The sequence below is a fragment of the Ranitomeya variabilis genome, chromosome 1 (genome assembly GCF_051348905.1).
Source record: "Ranitomeya variabilis isolate aRanVar5 chromosome 1, aRanVar5.hap1, whole genome shotgun sequence".
Taxonomy (NCBI): Eukaryota; Metazoa; Chordata; class Amphibia; order Anura; family Dendrobatidae; genus Ranitomeya; species Ranitomeya variabilis.
In genome coordinates, this window is record NC_135232.1 from 1,024,944,233 (window position 1) to 1,024,967,934 (window position 23,702).

The 23,702-nt window shown below is 42.9% G+C and overlaps 1 protein-coding gene across 2 annotated transcripts in view; it reads right to left on the minus strand.

The window, feature by feature from the left end:
• The window catches only part of CASP3 (caspase 3), a 69,707-nt gene that overhangs the window by 22,354 nt on the left and 23,651 nt on the right, over positions 1-23,702 (minus strand). The window contains exons 1-2 of one of the 2 annotated variants that reach the window (XM_077279576.1): positions 17,753-17,784; positions 765-856 (exon numbers count right to left, since the gene is read on the minus strand). In XM_077279576.1, the coding sequence (XP_077135691.1) occupies positions 765-838 (74 nt within the window). In that variant the 5' untranslated portion in view covers positions 839-856; positions 17,753-17,784. Of the gene's footprint in view, positions 1-764; positions 857-17,752; positions 17,785-23,702 lie in introns of those variants that run through there. The other variant, XM_077279575.1, reaches the window with a different exon arrangement.

Sequence of the window (23,702 nt, forward strand, 5' to 3'; positions counted from 1 at the left end):
AGAGCAGTCACAAATACTCGGAGACCACCCGAGCGTGCTCAGGAAAACCCGAGCGAGTATACTCGCTCATCACTAGTAAGGAGGATATGTGCAAAAGAGGTGAGCTTGTACTTGGGGGATGGGGCATCTTAGAAGAGATGTTGGAGGTGTAAATCATGTAGAAGGGGCTGTGTTCTTATGTAATAGATGTTCACACTGTGTGTACTCGCTCATCACTACTCTTTACCAATAGACGTTTTGTCTGGATCACATATCTTATCCCCATAGACCCATTCCTTACTGCAGCATCTATTACTACTCCAATAATTGTCCTCTCTTCCCCATGTTAATCCTACTGCCAATGATCTCCTCCAGCAGCAGGACCTCCCTCCTCTGAAATGTACCATCCACTTCTACCCCAAGGAGTGGAGCCAGAGTCTCCTAGCCTTCACACTCATCTTCATCGTGATTATCAGGTAGTGACAGTAGATGAAGCCGACTTTCACTGAGCCATGTGCCTAGTACCGGTCTATGGTACTGACAAAGTGATCACTAGTGCTGCAGTCGAGATGCATGCCTGAAAACCATGTGGCAGACAGCACTCGACTGGGTAGCTTGTATTCTATAATTTAGGGAGGATTACTCATTCTAGATTACCTGTTTTTTTGGGTGAAATTTTTACCTGAGTATCATTCATCATTGTGCAACGTTAGTCATACATTTATATCTACTGTTTATTTCATACAATTATATTAATTTTGCATGTATTATGACACAAAACTTACTGGTGGGAGGATACATACGGTGGTCCGGCATCAATATAGTCTGCTGCGTGGGTACCATTCTGGGTGTCTGCCATTCTGCCTCCGCTTTAAGTCTAGAAGAAGATAGGTCAATGATTATTAGACAATTTATGTATTCGGTTGGTGATTTTCTCAAATAAAACATTCATTTATAGCAATGAGGAAAATGTGTATAACTAAGCCACGTTACACATTATATGCCTTGGACTGATATGGGTAAATTTGGGCATCTCTCATGGCTCTGGTCAAGGATTCTGCAGCGGACAGATCCAACATTATAGAGAAGCTGACAGGGCACAGAAGTCAATCCAGAAGGCTCACACTTTTAGACTCTGCCTTAGTAAAAGGAACACAAGCTTCTTCTAAGAATGAAACAAAATAAGCCTGGAAGAATGAATTATTGATCTCAGACAGTATGGCAGAGCTTACAACTATGGATGACTTCATCCTCGTGAGGCAACGTGCCACACACGTCCTCATCTACCTCCGGGGACGGTGACCTCATTGTAGTATATATAAACACGTCTCCTCGAGCAACACATGTCTCAAAGGATCTGAGCAATACTGAAGGCCTGTGTGAAGCACGGTGCAAGTGCCAAATATATATGTATGTGTGTGTGTACATATACTATATACAGGAAAACTAAATCTGCTCATTCTAAAAATATATAGACATCAAATATGTTGTAGAAGAATCTATGTAATTACACAAACCATTAACATAGCTATAATTATAGGAGATTTCTAGAATTATAAACCCTTGCCACAGCATTTTGATATTCCTTTTTTTTTGCACTTTTATTTTTTCCTCCCCTTCTTTCCAAGAGCTATAACTTTTTTATTTTTCAATCGACATAGTTGTTTGAATGACATAATTCATTTTATCTTGTAATATACTGTAATGCAGAAATACAAATTTCAGGTATGGCGAAATAAGCGCAAATCCACAATTTTTAAAAAAAAATTCACAGCATTCATTATAAAAAGGTAAAAGCGACCGGGTATTAGGTTTTTCCAGGTCAATATGATTACAACAATAGCGAAGGTGTATACATATAATTTTTTTTTTATTTAAAATGATGAAAAATCATTTCAGTAACTTGTAAAAAAAAAAATAAATAAAAAAATTGTGTTCCCATTTTCCCAAGTCTCATAATATTTTACATTTTCAGATGATAGATGTGTTTATTGATAGTATTTGGGGGTAGATTCAATGTTTTGACCGCCTCTTATTGCATTCTTTTGTGATATTACGGTTAACAAAATAACGCAATTCAGGCAATTTTATTTTTTTTCTTGCTGCGCCATTTACTGATGAAGTTAACTTTAGATTTTGGTAGATTCGGCTTTTACAGACATGGAAATAATGGAAATATCATGTGTATATTTTTTTTATTACCGTATGCTTTAATAAGGGAAAAGTGGTGGATTTGAATTTACGAGTTTTTTATTTTTTTATTTTATTTTTTTACTGTATTTGTTAGTCTACTAAAGGGGCTTGAACCTATGATCATCTGACCGCTTATATTATATACAGCAATGCCGCGGGACTAGCGCTGTAAATGCCGCTGTCATAGGCTGACAGCAGCATTTAACAGGTTAACAGCTGTGGATGAAGCGCTGCTCAATATTACAACCATCATCTGCTGGCGAAGATAAGATGCACACTCAGTCCTTGAACCTACACTAAATTCAGGGAGCACAGTACGTTATATTTTGGTAAGAAGATAAAAGGTAACTCCATTTTTAAACTTTATAGACTTTGTTCAGTAATATTGATTGGTGTAGTTTAGGTCCAGAGAAGGCAAGTGATTGATCAAAGCAGAAGTGCTCAGATTATGAAAGAGCTTGAACAGGGCCGTGAATGGAAACAGTAGAATGTTTATGGGTCAGTACGCCACGTTTCTTGATGACAAGAAATTAATTTGAATACCGTATATACTCGAGTATAAGCCGAGACCCCTAACTTTGCCACAAAAAAACTGGGAAAACTTAATGACTCAAGTATAAGCCTAGGGTGGAAAATGCAGCAGCTACCGGTAAATTTAAAAAATAAAAATAGATACCAATAAAAGTAAAATTAATTGAGACATCAGTAGGTTAAGTGTTTTTGAATATCCATATTGAATCAGGAGCCCCATATAATGCTCCATACAGTTCATGATGGGCCCCATAAGATGTTCCATATTAAAATATGCCTCATATAATGCTGCACAAAGGTTAATAATGGCCCCATAAGATGCTCCAGAGACATTTTCCCCATATAATGCTGCACAAATGTTGATTATGGCCCCATAAGATGCTCCATAGAGACATTTGCCCCATATAATGCTGCACAAATGTTGATTATGGCCCCATAAGATGCTCCATAGAGATATTTGCCCCATATAATGCTGCACAAATGCTGATTATGGTCCCATAAGATATTTGCCCAATATGCTGTTGCTGCAATTAAAAAAAAAGGCCATACTCCCCTCTCGTCGCTCAGGGCACTTGCAATATTCACCTGTCCTTGTTCCACCACCGGGCGCAGCTCCGTCTTCCGTGTCCTCTGCAGTGTCGTTCAGGCATCGCGCCCTCTGACCTGAGCGTAACAGCAGAGAACGCGGAAGAAGGAGCAGCGCCCGGCTGTGGAATGAGGACAGGTGAATATTGCGCAATGCTGCTCACCCTCCCCCGTTATACTCACCTGCTCCCGGTGCGGTCCCTGGCAGCCTCCCTGATAGCTTCTTCCAGCGTTGAACGGTCACCGGTACCGCTCATTACAGTAATGAATATGTGGCTCCAGCCCCATGGGAGTGGAGTGGCGTCCATATTAATTACTGTAATGAGCGGTACCATGTGACCGCTCAACACAGGAAGAAGCTGCCGGCGCCCGGAGAACCAGGGATGTGCAGGGACCGCGCCAGGAGCAGGTGAGTATGATTAGACAGCTGCCACTCCCCCTCCCCTTTCGACTCCTGGGAATGACTCGAGTATAAGCCGAGAGGGGCAATTTCAGCCTAAAAAAAATGGGCTGAAAGTCTCGGCTTATACTCGAGTATATACGGTAGTTAAAAAAACAAAAAACGTTGAAAGACTTGACATGTTGCAAATTTACCCCCCCTTCCAAAAAACAAAGAAACAAAAAACAAACACACACACTTTGATTACACATCAGGAAAAAATAAGCAGCACATGCATAAGATTTCATTTGCTTCGATGTTAATGTGAAACGCTGCATTTTTTTTGGGTGTTTTGTGGTTGGGGGTGCAGCAAAGACGTAGTGTGTGCATGAGCCCGAACATTGTTTGTACTATGCTTTTAAAGAGTTTGTTACTCCTTATTATAACTTTGTTTGTAACAATAACATTATTACTGTAATCTTCCTGCTTCCCTTTACCTGCTGTGAGATATGTCACCACTACATTTTTTTGCCCTGCAGTGACTACTACAGCCACATCAGTAAAAGTCATCACGATTTCCAAAGATCAAAAGTGAAGCAGAAAATGGATGAGTTACTAACTATATTCAATGGTTTATTACTTCTATATTTCTGATGTTTTCAAGGCAGCACAAAAAAAAAAATAGCGCAAAAAAAGTATAAGGTGGGGATTAGTGATGAGCGAGCATGCTCACGACTACTCAGTACTCGCCTGAGCAGCTCACTGCTTGAGATGCTCAGAGCTCGCCGAGTATTTCCGGGGTTTGCTCGGCGGGAGCTCGGGTCCCAGCCCTGCATGTTTGGCGCTCTTTAGAGAGCCAATGAACATGCAGGGATTGTCTGCCACACACTTAAATGCAGCAGCCATCTTTGTTGTGGCATTACAGTGATTGGCTGGCCACACAGCGTCATCAGGTCTATATCAGACCTGGCACCAACCTGCTCATCACAGTCTACTCTGGAATCAGGCAGTGTAGGGAGAGCTGCTGCTGAGGTAGGGAGAGATTTGCTTGGTCCTTACTTAGTGTGGATATACCATATATTCTACACATATCCATCTCAACTAATAGTCCTTCTGAGGACAAATAAAGCTGCATAGATATCAGTGCTAGGCAGGCAGGGTATGTGGAGACTGCAGTGCATATAGCAAGAGGGTCCATTTCAGTTCTGTCTGCTGCTGCTATTACAGATATTTCTAGACATAGCCCCAGGTATCAGGAGCCAGGAATATTTATTTATTTATTTTTTTTACAGGCTAGCTATTAAAAACTGTGGTTTGTCCGTCACACATGGATCAGAGATAAAAAGTGCGCTCCAAATTCTACCATTTCTAGCCTCCCTTTAAAATTTTTTGCAGTTTGTTAGCGAAGTTATTGACACCAGTTACCTACAGGCCAGCTACAGTATTTCAAGCTGTGGTTTGTCCATCACACGGATCACATAAACGTGTGAATTTTAACTGTGGTGAATTCGGGGATCATAAATACTTATTGTGTAAAATATGCTTCCAACCACGGTGCATGAATGAAATCTCGGAGTTGCAGTCAGTTGCATGTGGCTTGCACTGAAGTCTGCTAAGTGTTTCATACATAACATGTGACGGTCAACAGAAAGTGAAACACGTTTGGAAACTTTAGGGTATGTTTCCACTGTCAGAAAACGCTGTGTTTGACGCTGCGTACAGCCGCAGCGTCAAACACGCAGCGAACAGATGTTATAGCATAGTGGAGGGGATTTCCTGAAATCCCGTCTCCACTATGCGTTAAAAGACGCAGGCAGCAGACCCGCGTAAACAGACATGCGGCGCCACTCCAACGCCGCACCGTAAATTTACACCATACAGGAACATAGTCTGATTATACCACAGCTCCTGGGCAGGGGAGGAAGCAAAAGAGTATACAGAAATTATAGCATTATCTCAGCATAGGAACATTTAATTTAAAACACATCTAATTGTGGAAATTCGTATTATTCAAATATCTATTGATTAAAATGAACTTTTGTTTGTAGGAAAACCCCTTTAATTCTGGACAATCCCTTTAATAAATAACCAGACTCCTCACATAACTGCCAGGACAGTAGAAAACCATACTGGCTGGCAGCATTTTATCAGGCGATATTGCCCCTTGGTCTGTGATTGCATATTCCGCTAGCCTCAGCAGACAGCCCAAGATGTGACCTGTGCCCAAAGAACTGAAAGTACAATATTCTAACACTCATGATATTATATTATACGGTAGGTGAAAAATTAATGTGAAGTTTTATAGGACAAGAAAGATGCGTTTTACATTCTGTAAAGAGTAACTAACTTTTTTTTTTTAAAAAAGGGAACATTGTCATTTGAATTCACCTGACATGAAATTATGTTTTTAAAGAAAACATGGGACCCCATTCACAAAGATCATTCATGGTAGTCTTGATGAAGGGGGTGGTGTGGAGCCAGTCTCTGCTTCATGTTGCCTATGGTTTGGGCAGCATGGGTAGAGTGACAGGTTCCCTTTAATATGATTGCCCAACATCACTTTACTAGCCATCCTGCACAAACAACTACAGACCAGTCTCCAATGTCCCTTTCATCTCTAGACTTTTGGAGCGCCTGATCTACTCCCGCCTTACCCGTCACCTCTCCACTCATTCCCTCCTAGACCCTTCACAGTCCGGTTTCCACCCCCTACATTCGACAGAAACTGCACTCATCAAGGTGACCAATGACCTTGATGTAACAGTGACCACTCTCTGCTCATTCTTCTCGACCTTTCTGCAGCTTTCGATACTGTTGACCATCCTCTCCTCCTCTCTAGGCTCCAGTCACTAGGCATTAAGGACACTGCTCTCTCCTGGTTCTCTTTCCGACAACTCCTTCAGTGTTCTGTTCGCTGGCTCCACTTCATCTCCTCTTCCTCTCACTGTTGGGGTACCTCAAGGATCAGTCCTTGGTCCCCTTCTTTTCTCCCTCTACACGGTCCCAACTGGACAGACCATCAGCAGATTTGGCTTTCAGTACAACCTCTATGCCGATGACACACAACTATACATTTCATCCCCTGACCTGACCCCCGCTGTACTACAGAACGCCACTGACTGTCTGCAGTCTCCAACATCATGTCCGCCCTCTATCTGAAACTCAAGCTCTCCCAAATGAACTTCTTTTACTCCCGCCATCTACTAACCTCCATAAATCTGATATTTCCCTCTCCGAGGGAGGCACCATAATAACACCCTGGCAGCAGACGCGCTTGTCTGGGTGTTATGTTTGACTCCGATCTCTCCTTCACATCCCATATACAATCTCTTGCCCGCTCTTGCAGCTTACACCTAAAGAACATCTCTAGAAACCGCCCTTTTCTCACCATGGAAACAACAAAAACCCTCACTATCACCTTGATCAACTCCCACCTGGACTTCTGCAATGCTCTACTAATTGGCCTCCCCCTTACTCGACTTTCCCCTCTCCAGTCCATCCTTAATGCAGCAGCCAGGGTTGTCCATCTGGCTAATCGGTATTCAGACGTGTCCGCTCTTCGCCAGTCGTTACACTGGCTGCCCATTCATTATAGACTCCAATTCAAAGTACCGTATTTTTCGGACTAGAAGACGCACTTTCCCACCCAAAAAAAATTGTGAGGAAAATTGGGGGTGCGTCTTATAGTTCGAACGCAGGCTTACAGGTTGGTTGCAGCAGTGTTGTGGTGTGGCGGCAGCAGAGGTGCGGCAATGCTGAGGCGCGGTGGGCGATACGGCATGCACCTGAGCAGGGTCCCTTCCTCAGGTGAGTTGACGCTGCGGCCCGGTGTCCACGGAGAGCAGAGCCAGGTGAATCACGGGTTTCTCCGTGGCAGCGGCCATCTTCCTGAGGCCACCATGCGCAGATTGAGTGCTCTGCTTCCCGAGGCTTCAGGTAAATGGCTGTGGGAGGCCACGCATGCGCAGAATGAGATTGCGGTGCCCATTTTCCTGAAGCAGAGTTTTCCATCTGCGCACGCGCTGCCTCCCGTGTCCATTTTCCTGAAGCCCTGGGAAGCAGAGTACTCAATATGTGCAAGCGCGGCTTCAGCAAGATGGCCACCGCCACCGACAAACCCGTGATTAACCCGGCTCTGCTGCTCGCCTTGAACACCAGGCTGCGGTGTCACCACACCTGAGGAAGGGACCCTGCTCAGGTGCAATCCATACTGCCCACTGCACCTCTGCCACACCACTGCCGATCCCCCGTGGACACCAGGCCGTGGCGTCGCCCACCTTAGCAGGAAATGACCCTGCTAGGGTGCACTCCCCACAGCCCACACCGAACATCAGCACTGCCGACACCGGACCAGACTAATCCTGAGGAAGGAACCATGCTTGTGACCCCGCTTGTACTACCGCCAGCCCTCAGGTAAGATACCTTAAATTCGGACTATAAGACGGACCCCCATCTTATAAAAATCTTTTTTTCTGCTATTTTCACCCCAAAATTTGGGGTGCTTCTTATGGTCTGGTGCGTCTTATAATCTGAAAAATACGGTACTTGTTCTCACCCACAAAGCTCTCCACAGTGTGGCACCCCCTTACATCTCCTCCCTCATTACGGTCTATCGGCCTAACCAACCACTGCGCTCTGCAAACGACTTTCGACTAACCTCTGAACTAATCCCTACCTCCCACTCCCGACTCCAAGACTTCTCCCGTGCTGCGCCAATCCTCTGGAATGCTCTACCCCAAGATATTAGGACCATTCACAATTTGCATAGTTTTAGGCTCTCCCTCAAAACACATTTATTCAGAGCGGCCTATCACGTTCACTTATCAAAGTCATTGTGTGTGTGTGTGTGTGTGTGTGTGTGTGTGTGTGTGTGTGTGTGTGTGTGTGTGTGTGTATATATATATATATATATATATATATATATATATATATATATATATATATATATATAGCCCATTCACTATTTCCATCTATCCCCTACCCCCTGAAGATAGCTGGACCACCATTATAAATACTCACCTATACTTTGTGTCTCCCCCTCCTCATTGTAGATTGTAAGCTCTCACGAGCAGGGTAATCTTATTTTCCTTTAATTATTGTATTGTTAACGTTGTTACTTATGACCGCTGTGTTTGAAACTGTTAAACTGTAACGCAGTGAGGAATATGTTGGCGCTATATAAAGATTATTGTTATTATTATTAGCCAGCTTGTTTTAGTTCCTGTAAAGAATTTGCATGTAAATGGCTCCCAAATCCCTGCTTTTCCCCATCTACTTACCTGCATTGATATGAAAAATGTACTGATTTGGAGTACTGATGATGGCAGTGAGAGGGTCAGCTCACCCCAACTCTAGCGAAGGAGGAGACCCGTTGCTGACCCATCACTGCCAGCATCTGTACTCCCAAATTAATATTATCTGTTATTAATACAGCAGAAGGCAGGAAGATATAAGTGGGGAAAAGGAAGGGTTTGGAAGCCATTTACATGCAATTTCTTTACAGGAATGAAGATCAATCCAACAATGAAGTGATTTGCAAAACTTCATAAAACTTTTCACACCAAATATGAAAAAAAAAAGTTTTAAATTATTAAAAAGAAAAACCTTACTTAACATTCTGAGAACCTCCGATTCCCAAAAATGCTTTCTCTAGACACACTTTACTAAACCAGTTCAAATACAGTAAGTAACTGCAACTGTCTCAACAGTTGTTCACAAGCAGCCAAAACATTGTAGACAGCTGTGGAGCCGAACTGACATATTATATCTTGCAGAGAGTCTAAAGGAAGATTTACTGATTAGCAATTGCCAAATACTGTATCGGTATACACATAATCTTATCGGCAACTAGTATACACATTTCAACTACTGTATATACCAGGACCTATGTATTTACACACTTGATCACACTAGTTAGGTAGCACAGAAGATTTGGAGTACGGCTATTTCAATTCTGAAAAACATATTTTCTACTTACAGATGATCAGTTTTCATATTTGTCATACAATTAATATTTAAACAACCATCTATTGTAGATATAATTTCACAGGAATTTAAATGTACATTTATTTTAATCCCATAAAGTGGTCCCTGGCCTTTTCTTGGAAATATGCCATTATATTACTCTGGATCATCTTAAATACATTGTGTATCAATAATGCACTAGCATCAGTAGCGTAGCTACCGGGGGGGCAGAGGGTGAGGCGCCCCGGGCCCGCTGCTCAGAGGGGCCCGCCCGGAGCTACGCTACTGTAACTGTATCGGCGTGCGAATCGATCTCCCTGCTCTGCCGCTGGCCGCTATGGGGTTCCTGAGCAGGCGGAGGGCGATGCCAGCAGTGGCCCCCCTCCGCCTGTCATCGCAGAGCACAGCGCTCCTTCCCCCATCATCCCCCTGTGAGCGTCTGACAGCGGGCGCGATGAGTCACTGCCCGCCGCCCGCTGTCAGGAGACGAGCGGGAACTCAGGGCAGCGCAGGAACCAGGAAGAAGAGAGGTGAGTATTTGTTTATTCTTTTAAGGAGTGCTGCCTTATACTACAGAATCTGCCTATGGGGGGGGTCTGCCTTATACTACAGGGTCTGCCTATGGGGGGGGGTCTGCCTTATACTACAGGGTCTGCCTATTACTATAGGGTCTGCCTATGGGGGTGCTGCCTTATACTACAGGGTCTGCCTATAGGGGTGCTACCTTATAGTACAGGGTCTGCCTATAGGGGTGCTACCTTATACTACAGGGTCTGCCTATAGGGGTGCTGCTTTACACTACAGGATCTGCCTGCGAGGTGCTACCTTATACTACAGAGTCTGTCTATAGGGGAGCTACCTTATACTACAGAGTCTGCCTATAGGGGTGCTGCTTTATACTACGCGGGGTGCTACCTTATACGACAGAGTCTGCCTATGGGGTGCTGCCTTATACTACATAGTCTGCCTTGTGCTATAGAGTCTGCCTATGGGGGGTGCATTATACTATATATAATAGGCCTATGGGGAGTGCATTATACTACATTGAGGACGATCTGGTGCATTATACTATATGGGGCATCATACAGTGTGGGGATTACAGTGTTGGAGCCATCAAACAGTTTGGAGGCTACTAAGGGGTCAGTATACTGTGTATAAGAGCATCATACTGAGTATAGGGGAGCTGTACAGGGGCAGACTCAGGACATTATTAAATGTTAAGTGGGCACTTATTGTTATAGGGGAACTCAGGTTACTGTGACTATCAAAGGGGCACACAGTGCAATATTACTTTCTAGGGGGGCAAAATATGGGCACTGTTTTCTAGGGCACTTGCACCTGGCATTGCTATATTATAGAGGGGTGCTTCAGAATTTAGAGGGCACACAGAACCACACAGCAGGGGCAGTAATAGGGACACATACGGCAGCAGCGGCTCAGTATTGGGGTATAATGTGCAGAACTAGGGACACATACGGCAGCAGCGGCTCAGTATTGGGGTATCAGTAGGATGGGGAGTTTGTGCAGGTTGGGAATAGATGGTGATGGGGCTGGAATATGAGAATTGAAATGTGTCTTTGTTGTATTCTCTGCAGCAGAGTCCTGGCTAGAAGAAGTGGTCATGTCGGTCTGGGCCAGATGGAAAAGACGGGAAAAGTGAGGACTCCATCATAAAGAATGTCAGAGGTAAGACATTATCTGTAACTGTGCTGTGATCTTATATGTTCTGCAGGGCTGGTATCTACCACTGACCATATGGCGGTAATATCCATGTTGGTCATTATATAGAGATTATCTTCAGTAACAGCGCGGTCACCTGCTGAGGTTCTCCTCCACTATTAGGGCGCATCACCGAGTTGTAATCAAGGTTACCAGGTTAGGGGCCCACTCAGAAGCTCCGCCCCCCCTGAACCAAAACCATAGCTATGCCTCTGACTAGCATTTTGAATTGGAGCAGTGCACAATATGGAACAAAGTTGTGCACCACCCTGCGGGCTCCTCAATGGGAGATGGTATTTCAAGGATCGAGTATCAGACAAGAATAGGTGACACTTTAAAGAAGGGGGCCTCTATACTATTCTCACAAAACAGGGGTGCACCACTTTTGCTAAGAGACGCCTACTCAAATTGCACAACTGAACAGGGACGCTGTAAAATGTCCAATACATAGTAACATACACTCACCGGCCACTTTATTAGGTACACCATGCTAGTAACGGGTTGGACCCCCTTTTGCCTTCAGAACTGCCTCAATTCTTCGTGGCATAGATTCAACAAGGTGCTGGAAGCATTCCTCAGAGATTTTGGTCCATATTGACATGATGGCATCACACAGTTGCCGCAGATTTGTCGGCTGCACATCCCAAAGATGCTCCATACCAGGCAGGATGGATCCATGCTTTCATGTTGTTTACGCCAAATTCTGACCCTACCATCCGAATGTCGCAGCAGAAATCGAGACTCATCAGACCAAGCAACGTTTTTCCAATCTTCTACTGTCCAATTTCGATGAGCTTGTACAAATTGTAGCCTCAGTTTCCTGTTCTTAGCTGAAAGGAGTGGTACCCGGTGTGGTCTTCTGCTGCTGTAGCCCATCTGCCTCAAAGTTCGACGCACTGTGCGTTCAGAGATGCTCTTAGGCCTACCTTGGTTGTAACGGGTGGCGATTTGAGTCACTGTTGCCTTTCTATCAGCTCGAACCAGTCTGCCCATTCTCCTCTGACCTCTGGCATCAACAAGGCATTTCCGCCCACAGAACTGCCGCTCACTGGATTTTTTTTCTTTTTCGGACCATTCTCTGTAAACCCTAGAGATGGTTGTGCGTGAAAATCCCAGTAGATCAGCAGTTTCTGAAATACTCAGACCAGCCCTTCTGGCACCAACAACCATGCCACGTTCAAAGGCACTCAAATCACCTTTCTTCCCCATACTGATGCTCGGTTTGAACTGCAGGAGATTGTCTTGACCATGTCTACATGCCTAAATGCACTGAGTTGCCGCCATGTGATTGGCTGATTAGAAATTAAGTGTTAACAAGAAGTTGGACAGGTGTACCTAATAAAGTGGCCAGTGAGTGTAGTTATTAAGGTTGAAGGAAGACTTTAAGTCCATATAGTTCAACCCATAGCCTAACCTAACATGACCTAACATGTTGATCCAGAGGAAGGCAAAAAAAAAAACCCATGTGGCAAAGAGTAAGCTCCACACTGGGGAAAAAAAATTCCTTCCCCACTCCACATACGGCAATCAGACTAGTTCCCTGGATCAACACCCTAACAAGGAATCTAGTATGTATACCCTGTAACATTATACTTTTCAAGAAAGGCATCCAGTCCCCTCTTAACCTCTTAAGCCCCGAGGGTGGTTTGCACGTTAATGACCGGGCCAATTTTTACAATTCTGACCACTGTCTCTTTATGAGGTTATAACTCTGGAACGCTTCAACGGATCTTGGCGATTCTGACATTGTTTTCTCGTGACATATTGTACTTCATGATAGTTGTAAAATTTCTTCGATATAACTTGCGTTTGTGAAAAAAATGGAAATTTGGCGAAAATTTTGAAAATTTCGCAATTTTCCAACTTTGAATTTTTATGCCCTTAAATCACAGAGATATGTCACACAAAATACTTAATAAGTAACATTTCCCACATGTCTACTTTACATCAGCACAATTTTGGAACCAAAATTTTTTTTTGTTAGGGAGTTATAAGGGTTAAAAGTTGACCAGCAATTTCTCATTTTTACAACACCATTTTTTTTTTTTTTAGGGACCACATCTCATTTGAAGTCATTTTGAGGGGTCTATATGATAGAAAATACCCAAGTGTGACACCATTCTAAAAACTGCACCCCTCAAGGTGCTCAAAACCATATTCAAGAAGTTTATTAACCCTTCAGGTGTTTCACAGGAATTTTTGGAATGTTTAAATAAAAATGAACATTTAACTTTTTTTCACACAAAATTTATTTCAGCTCCAATTTGTTTTATTTTACCAAGGGTAACAGGAGAAAATGGACCCCAAAAGTTGTTGTACAATTTGTCCTGAGTACGCCGATACCCCATATGTGGGGGTAAACCACTGTTTGGGCGCATGGCAGAGCTCGGAAGGGAAGGAGCGCCATTTTACTTTTCAATGCAAAATTGACTGGAATTGAGATGGATGCCATGTTGCGTTTGGAGAGCCCCTGATGTGCCTAAACATTGAAACCCCCCACAAGTGACACCATTTTGGAAAGTAGACCCCTTAAGGAACTTATCTAGATGTGTGCTGAGCACTTTGACCCAACAAGTGCTTCACAGAAGTTTATAATGCAGAGCCGTAAAAATAAAAAATCATATTTTTTCACAAAAATGATCTTTTCGCCCCCAATTTTTTATTTTCCCAAGGGTAAGAGAATAAATTGGACCCCAAAAGTTGTTGTGCAATTTGTCCTGAGTACGCTGATACCCGATATGTGGGGGTAAACGACTGTTTGGGCGCATGGCAGAGCTCAGAAGGGAAGGCGCGCCGTTTGACTTTTCAATGCAAAATTGACTGGAATTGAGATGGGACACCATGTCGCGTTTGGAGAGCCCCTGATGTGCCTAAACATTAAAACCCCCCACAAGTGACACCATTTTGGAAAGTAGACCCCCTAAGGAACTTATCTAGATGTGTTTTGAGAGCTTTGAACCCCCAAATGTTTCACTACAGTTTATAACGCAGAGCCGTGAAAATAAAAAATATTTTTTTTTTCCACAAAAATTATTTATTAGCCCCCAGTTTTGTATTTTCCCAAGGGTAACAGGAGAAATTGGACCCCAAAAGTTGTTGTCCAATTTGTCCTGAGTACGCTGATACCCCGTACGTGGGGGGGAACCACTGTTTGGGCGCATGGCAGAGCTCGGAAGGGAAGGAGCGCCATTTGGAATGCACACTTAGATGGATTGGTCTGCAGGCGTCACGTTGCATTTGTAGAGCCCCTGATGTACCCAAACAGTAGAAACCCCCCACAAGTGACCCCATATTGGAAACTAGACCTCCCAAGGAACTTATCTAGATATGTTGTGAGAACTTTGAACCCCCAAGTGTTTCACTACAGTTTACAACGTGAAAATAAAAAATCTTTTTTTTTCCCACAAAAATGATTTTTAGCCCCCCAAATTTTTATTTTCCCAAGGATAACAAGAGAACTTGGACCCCAAAGGTTGTTGTCCAATTTGTCCCGAGTACGCTGATACCCCATATGTTGGGGCAAACCCCTGTTTGGGCGCACGGGAGAGCTCGGAAGGGAAGGAGCACTGTTTTACTTTTTCAACGCAGAATTGGCTGGAATTGAGATCGGACACCATGTCGCGTTTGGAGAGCCCCTGATGTGCCTGAACAGTGGAAACTCCCCAATTCTACCTGAAACCCTAATCCAAGCACACCCCTAACCCTAATCCCAGCGGTAACACTAACCACACCTCTAACCCTGACACACCCCTAACCCTAATCCCAACCGTAAATGTAATCCAAACCCTAACTCTAACTTTAGCCCCAACCCTAACTTTAGCCCCAACCCTAACTTTAGCCCCAACCCTAACTTTAGCCCCAACCCTAACTTTAGCCCCAACCCTAACCCTAATGGGAAAATGGAAATAAATACATTTTTTTTATTTTATTATTTTTCCCTAACTAAGGGGGTGATGAAGGGGGGTTTGATTTACTTTTATAGCGTTTTTTTTATATTGGATTTTTATGATTGGCAGCTGTCACACACTAGAAGACGCTTTTTATAGCAAAAAAGGTTTTGGGTCTCCACATTTTGAGACCTATAATTTTTCCATATTTTGGTCCACAGAGTCATGTGAGGTCTTGTTTTTTGCGGGACGAGTTGACGTTTTTATTGGTAACATTTTCGGGCACAGGACATTTTTTGATCACTTTTTATTCAGATTTTTGTGAGGCAGAATGACCAAAAACCAGCTATTCATGAATTTCTTTTGGGGTAGGCGTTTATACCGTTCCACGTTTGGTAAAATTGATAAAGCAGTTTTATTCGTCGGGTCAGTACGATTACAGCGATATCTCATTATCATTTTTTTATGTTTTGGCGCTTTTATACGATAAAAGCTATTTTATAGAAAAAATAATTATTTTAACATTGCTTTATTCTGAGGACTATAACTTTTTTATTTTTTTTTGCTTATGATGCTGTATGGCAGCTTGTTTTTTGCGGGACAAGATGACGTTTTCAGCGGTACCATGGTTATTTATATCCATCTTTTTGATCGCGTGTTATTCCACTTTTTGTTGAGCGGTATAATAATAAAGCATTGTTTTTTGGCTTTTTTTTTTTTTTTCTTCTGACGGTGTTCACTGAAGGGGTTAACTAGTGGGACAGTTTTATAGGTTGGGTCGTTACGGAAGCGGCGATACTAAATATGTGTACTTTTATTGTTTTTTTTTATTTAGATAAAGAAATGTATTTATGGGAATAATTTTTTTTTGTCTTTATTTAGGAATTTTTTTTTTTTTTTTTTTTACACATGTGGAATTTTTTATTTTTTTTTACTTTGTCCCAGGGGGGGGACATTACAGATTGCTGATCTGACAGAGTGCTGTGCAAACTGTCAGATCTGACTGACAGCGCTGCAGGCTTACTAGCGCCTGCACTGGACCCGGAAGTAATCCCTGCAGGACCCGGATGCAGCCCCGTGGCCATTTTGGATCCGGGGCCTGCAGGGATAGGAGGTAAGAGACGCTCGGAGCAACGCGATCATATCGCGTTGCTCCGGGGGTCTCAGGGAAGCACGCAGGGAGCCCCCTCCCTGCGCGATGCTTCCCTATACCGCCGGAACACTGCGATCATGTTTGATTGCAGTGTGTCGGGGGTTAATGTGCCGTGACCGCTCCTGGCACATAGTGCCGGATGTCAGCTGCGATAGTCAGCTGACACCCGGCCGCGATCGGCCGCGTTCCCTCCGTGAGCGCGGCCGATCGCATATGACGTACTATCCCGTCACTGGGAATTAAGTCCCAGGTCACCTCGACGGGATAGTACGTCATATAGGATTAAGGGGTTAAATTTAAGTAATGAATCACTCATTACAACATCATACGGCAGAGAGTTCCATAGTCTCACTGCTCTTACAGTAAAGAATCCACGTCTGTTATTATGCTTAAACCTTCTTTCCTCGAGACGTAGAGGATGCCCCCTTGTCCCGGTCTCAGGTCTATGATTAAAAAGATCATCAGAAAGGTCTTTGTACTGTCCCCTCATATATTTATACATTAACATAAGATCACCCCTTAGTCTTCGTTTTTCCAAACTAAATAGTCCCAAGTGTAATAACCTATCTTGGTATTGCAGACCCCCCCAGTCCTCTAATAACCTTGGTCGCTCTTCTGTGCACCCGCTCCAGTTCAGCTATGTCTTTCTTATACACCGGAGACCAGAACTGTACACAGTATTCTAAGTGTGGTCGAACTAGTGACTTGTATAGAGGTAAAATTATGTTCTCCTCATGAGCACCTATGCCTCTTTTAATGCATCGCATTATTTTATTTGCCTTTGTAGCAGCTGCCTGACACTGGCCACTAAATGCAAGTTTGTCATCCACCCATACACCCAAGTCTTTTTCATTGACGGTATTGCCCAGTTTTAGAATTAATCACATAGTTATACATCTTATTACTTCTACCCAAGTGCATGACCTTACATTTATCCCCATTAAAGCTCATTTGCCATTTACCAGCCCAAGCTTCTAGTTTACATAAATCATCCTGTAATATAAAATTGTCCTCCTCTGTATTGATTACCCTGCAGAGTTTGGTGTCATCTGCAAATATTGAAATTCCACTCTGTATGCCCCCTACAAGATCATTAATAAATATGTTAAAAAGAAGAGGGCCCAATACTGACCCCTGTGGTACCCCACTGCTAACCGCGACCCAGTCCGAGTGTGCTCCATTAATAACCACCCTTCGTTTCCTATCCCTGAGCCAGCTCTTAACCCACATACACATATTTTCCCCTATCCCCATTATTCTCATTTTATGTATCAACTTTTTGTGTGGCACCGTATCAAAAGCTTTTGAAAAGTCCATATACACTACGTCCACTGGGTTCCCTTGGTCCAGTCCGGAACTTACCTCTTCATAGTAATTGATCAGATTAGTCTGACAGGAACGGTCCCTAGTAAACCCATGTTGGTACTGGGTCATGACGTTATTCCTCTTCAGATACTCCAGCATAGCATCCCTTAGAAAACCCTCCAGGATTTTAGTCACAGTAGAGGTTAAGCTTACTGGCCTATAATTTCAAGTTACAAGAGTTTCAGTTCTTAAAAAAAACAACAAAACTCCATGTACAAGTTCTTCATATCTGTTCTGGATTCTCCACAACAAGTCAGATGATGACGCCATGAGCTGTAATGTTTGCTGCAGTTAAAGAATCATATTACATGTGACATTATCTCTAACGCTTCACGTGATCACAGGCCGGACAAGTGACAACAAAACAAGGGTGAACACATATCGGAGCCAGTGTGGCTAAAGATTGCCACCACTTATAAGACCCCCATTTAGGTTTCCTTGGCTTGAGAGATCAGGCCGAAAGCACAGAAGAATGAACTTTCATCAGTCTGGCTCACTTGCTGAATGCATTATAGAGGTTGTCAGCTTTATTAGAGGGTTTAAAAACAAATTTATATCCAGATGCTCAGCCACTAAGAGCAAAAAGTCAGATGATGCCAGATCTATTACAACGATCAAACGTAAAGTTACATGTACAGTGTGTGATTATCAGAAACGAGTGTGGCAGCACATGGTCTTGAGTAATCCTAAACCATCTAGATATGAAGAGCAAAACTTGGCATTGTAAGAAATTCTGCTTTTGTGAAAAGGTCTCTGGGATAAACACACATCCTACCAATCAGAACAATTTTAGTGTCTATTGTCTGTTTATACGCATACTTTATAACAATAAAAACACTTTCTTATCAAGTTGTTATATTTTTTCTAACTAATAAGACCAGGGACATCAAACATAAATACAAAGAGGGACAAAATTAAAAACTCAAAGTCGCAGGCCAACCTTGATATTTTATTTTTTTTAAAAAGTCTACAATTGAAGAAATGTTTCCTTATCAAATATAACAATGAACCTTTTAGTATATGGAAACAAACTTACAGGAGTTGTCAAAGGAACAAAGTACAGTTTAGATAATAGATCTTATACTAACATAAACAAATCACAAATGTGGCATACTGGCATAATACAGTATGTTATTAAAGAGCAGCAAAATCATATGGCCCAATGGCCTAGTTTATGTAATAACAATTGATAAAAATGTTTTTTTAATTAACCCCTTAGTGACCAAGCCAAATTTGACCTTAATGACCAAACCAATTTTTAGAATTCTGACCACTGTCCCTTTAAGATGTAATAACTTTGAAACGCTTCAACGGATCCCACTGATTCTGAGATATTTTTGTTTTATCATGACAAATTGTACTTCATGTTAGTGCTAAAAATTTATTTGATATTACTTGCGTTTATTTATGAAAAAAACGGAAATTTGGTAAAAATGTAGAAAATTTTGCAATTTTCAAACTTTTAATTTTGTGCCCTTAAATCAGAGAGTGGTGTCACACAAAATAGTTAATAAATAACAACAATTGAATCCGCGCTGAAAGGGTACAAAGGTGGAATGATAAATGTAAAAAACTGTTGTGATGATGGAACACACAAAACTATACGTACTATGCTCACCTGCACACCCCCACCTATAGCCGAACAGCCCCAACTCAACCCAAACCGGAGCCTGAACTAGTGGCCGCACTGATGCACCGTTCACAATGAAAGACTCACCGACAGGAGATGTAGTGCCATGTAGCGTGGTGAGTGCAGACCGGTCAAAGAAGGAGGATCCGGCGTGTGGAATACTTGCAGGAGGGCAGGCGGGCGGAGGTCGTGAATCGCAATGCAGGCCAACAATTGCGGAAGCTGCGTAGAGCCAGGGAGAGCCCCGGCCGGTGGCGTCCCTGGATACGAGCGGGAAGGGGGAATGGCTGGCACGAGGCTAAGCGTGTGACGTCACACAAATAGTACGGGGCAGCGCAGAGGCCAAAAGCCGACACATTTCGAAGGAGTGGGTCCTTCTTCATCAGGGTTACCGGTCTCTGCATGCACCCAGACATATAAGCCCCAAAGATGTCAATCAAAGTTTGCAGCCTGCCCGTTTAACCCATTATAATGGTGGCTGCTATAGTTATGCTAATTGTAGAGCCATAAAAAAACACAATTCCGCAGATTCCAACCGAAAGGTAAAAATGGGAATAATGACACATACACCATTGTACACAGATTAGTGTGACAGTGGTCAATTGAAGGAAACATATAAGTATCTACAGTGCCTAAAAGTAGTATTCAACCCCCTGCAGATTTAGCAGGTTTAATAAGATGCAAATAAGTTAGAGCCTTCAAACTTCAAACAAGAGCAGGATTTATTAATAGATGCATAAATCTTACAAACCAAAAAGTTTTGTTGCTCAGTTAAATTTTAAACAACAAGTGTGGGTCAATTATTATTCAACCCCTAGGTTTAATATTTTGTGGAATAACCTTTGTTTGCAATTACAGCTAATAATCATCTTTTATAAGACCTGATCAGGCCGGCACAGGTCTCTGGAGTTATCTTGGCCCACTCCTCCATGCAGATCTTCTCCAAGTTATCTAGGTTCTTTGGGTGTCTCATGTGGACTTTAATCTTGAGCTCCTTCCACAAGTTTTCAATTGTGTTAAGGTCAGGAGACTGACTAGGCCACTGCAACACCTTGATTTTTTGCCTCTTGAACCAGGCCTTGGTTTTCTTGGCTGTGTGCTTTGGGTCGTTGTCTTGTTGGAAGATGAAATGACGACCCATCTTAAGATCCTTGATGGAGGAGCGGAGGTTCTTGGCCAAAATCTCCAGGTAGGCCGTGCTATCCATCTTCCCATGGATGCGGACCAGATGGCCAGGCCCCTTGGCTGAGAAACAGCCCCACAGCATGATGCTGCCACCACCATGCTTGACTGTAGGGATGGTATTCTTGGGGTCGTATGCAGTGCCATCCAGTCTCCAAACGTCACGTGTGTGGTTGGCACCAAAGATCTCGATCTTGGTCTCATCAGACCAGAGAACCTTGAACCAGTCCTCCAGGTGATCATGAGCAAACTGAAGACGAGCCTTGACATGACGCTTTGAAAGTAAAGGTACCTTACGGGCTCGTCTGGAACGGAGACCATTGCGGTGGAGTACGTTACTTATGGTATTGACTGAAACCAATGTCCCCACTGCCATGAGATCTTCCCGGAGCTCCTTCCTTGTTGTCCTTGGGTTAGCCTTGACTCTTCGGACAAGCCTGGCCTCGGCACGGGAGGAAACTTTCAAAGGCTGTTCAGGCCGTGGAAGGCTAACAGTAGTTCCATAAGCCTTCCACTTCCGGATGATGCTCCCAACAGTGGAGACAGATAGGCCCAACTCCTTGGAAAGGGTTTTGTACCCCTTGCCAGCCTTGTGACCCTCCACGATCTTGTCTCTGATGGCCTTGGAATGCTCCTTTGTCTTTCCCATGTTGACCATGTATGAGTGCTGTTCACAAGTTTGGGGAGGGTCTTAAATAGTCAGAAAAGACTGGAAAAAGAGATAATTAATCCAAACATGTGAAGCTCATTGTTCTTTGTGCCTGAACTACTTCTTAATACTTTAGGGGAACCAAACAGAATTCTGGTGGGTTCAGGGGTTGAATAATAAATGACCCTCTGAAAAGACTTTTCACAATTTAAAAAAAAAATAAACAAAGAAATAACATTCTTTTTTGCTGCAGTGCATTTCATACTTCCAGGCTGATCTACAGTCCAAATGTCACAATGCCAAGTTAATTCCAAATGTGTAAACCTGCTAAGTCTGCAGGGGGTTGAATACTACTTGTAGGCACTGTATATAATAGTGTATACGTACCATACGCATTGAAATTAGGGCAATACAGCTACCACTAGCTAAACTAACACATAAAAACAAACCTTTATTGAACAATGAATAAAAAATATATTAAATAGGGGACGTTACAAGGAGGGGAAAGGAAGGGCAAGTATGGACTTTACCCAACAATGATTAAAAAGTATAAATACAAATGATGAATGATAAATACTCAATAGCTAACTCTATACTAGAAAAGAACTAAAAAGGTATTAAAAGTACTAAAAAGTACTAAAAATGGTGAGAAAGGGACGCTATCCCATTGCATTGCATACTTATGTAGAAACTCTACCTAAACCTATATGGCCTAAAACTCCCCAAACTGGTTCAAGCTGAAATGAACACAAAAGTAGGTAAAGACCAGTAATGGGAGTAGTGAAGATAACGTTTAAAAAGCATATATCTCTAACCCATGATTAAGGCCTTTGGGGGCAAGACTATCCAGGGTATTAGATTGCCCCCTCTTAAGCTCTGTCTGATCCTTTGGATTCCCAGAAACATAACACCCTTAGATTTGTTATGCCTTCCACTAAAGTGGCGCGAAAGTGGATGGCCCATAAAACCTTCCTTTCTTCACTTTCGCGCCACTTTAGTGAAAGGCGTAACAAATCTACTAAGGGTGTTATCTTTCTGGGAATCCAAAGGATCAGACAGAGCTTAAGAGGGGGCAATCTAATAAAAGCTATGTCTAGGTCTGAATCCCAGTGGATTTTTACCCTGGATAGCCTTGCCCCCAAAGGCCTTAATCATGGGTTAGAAATATATGCTTTTTAAACGTTATCTTCACTACTCCCATTACTGGTCTTTACCTACTTTTGTGTTTATTTCAGCTTGAACCAGTTTGGTGAGTTTTAGGCCATATAGGTTTAGGTAGAGTTTCTACATAAGTATGCAATGCAATGGGATAGCGTCCCTTTCTCACCATTTTTAGTACTTTTTAGTACTTTTAATAACTTTTTAGTTCTATTCTAGTATAGATTTAGCTATTGAGTATTTATCATTCATTTGTATTTATACTTTTTAATCATTGTTGGGTAAAGTCCATACTTGCCCTTCCTTTCCCCTCCTTGTAACGTCCCTTATTTAATATATTTTTTATTCATTGTTCAATAAAGGTTTGTTTTTATGTGTTAGTTTAGCTAGTGGTAGCTGTATTGCCCTAATTCCAATGCGTATGGTACGTATACACTATTATATAGATACTTATATGTTTCCTTCAATTGACCACTGTCACACTAATCTGTGTACAATGGTGTATGTGTCTTTATTCCCATTTTTACCTTTCGGTTGGAATCTGCGGCGTTGTGGTTTTTTTATGGCTCTACAATTAGCATAACTATAGTAGCCACCATTATAATGGGTTAAACGGGCAGGCTGCAAACTTTGATTGACATCTTTGGGGCTTATATGTCTGGGTGCATGCAGAGACCGGTAACCCTGATGAAGAAGGACGCCACTCCTTCGAAATGTGTCGGCTTTTGGTCTCTGCGCTGCCCCGTACTATTTGTGTGACGTCACACGCTGAGCCTCGTGCCAGCCATTCCCCCTTCCCGCTCGTATCCAGGGACGCCACCGGCCGGGGCTCTCCCTGGCTCTACGCAGCTTCCGCAATTGTTGGCCTGCATTGCGATTCACGACCTCCGCCCGCCTGCCCTCCTGCAAGTATTCCACACGCCGGATCCTCCTTCTTTGACCGGTCTGCACTCACCACGCTACATGGCGCTACATCTCCTGTCGGTGAGTCTTTCATTGTGAACGGTGCATCAGTGCGGTCACTAGTTCAGGCTCCGGTTTGGTTTGGGTTGAGTTGGGGCTGTTCCGCTATAGGTGGGGGTGTGCAGGTGAGCATAGTACGTATAGTTTTGTGTGTTCCATCATCACAACAGTTTTTTACATTTATCATTCCACCTTTGTACCCTTTCAGCGCGGATTCAATTGTTTTTATTAGTCTTGGCGGTTCATTGACAGTGGTGGCACCTCCCTGTCTTGTCTCCTTGCAGCTGAGGTTTCTCCTCCCATTGTATGAGGCAGCGCGTGTGCATTATTTGTTTATTTAGTTAATAAATAACATTTCCCACATG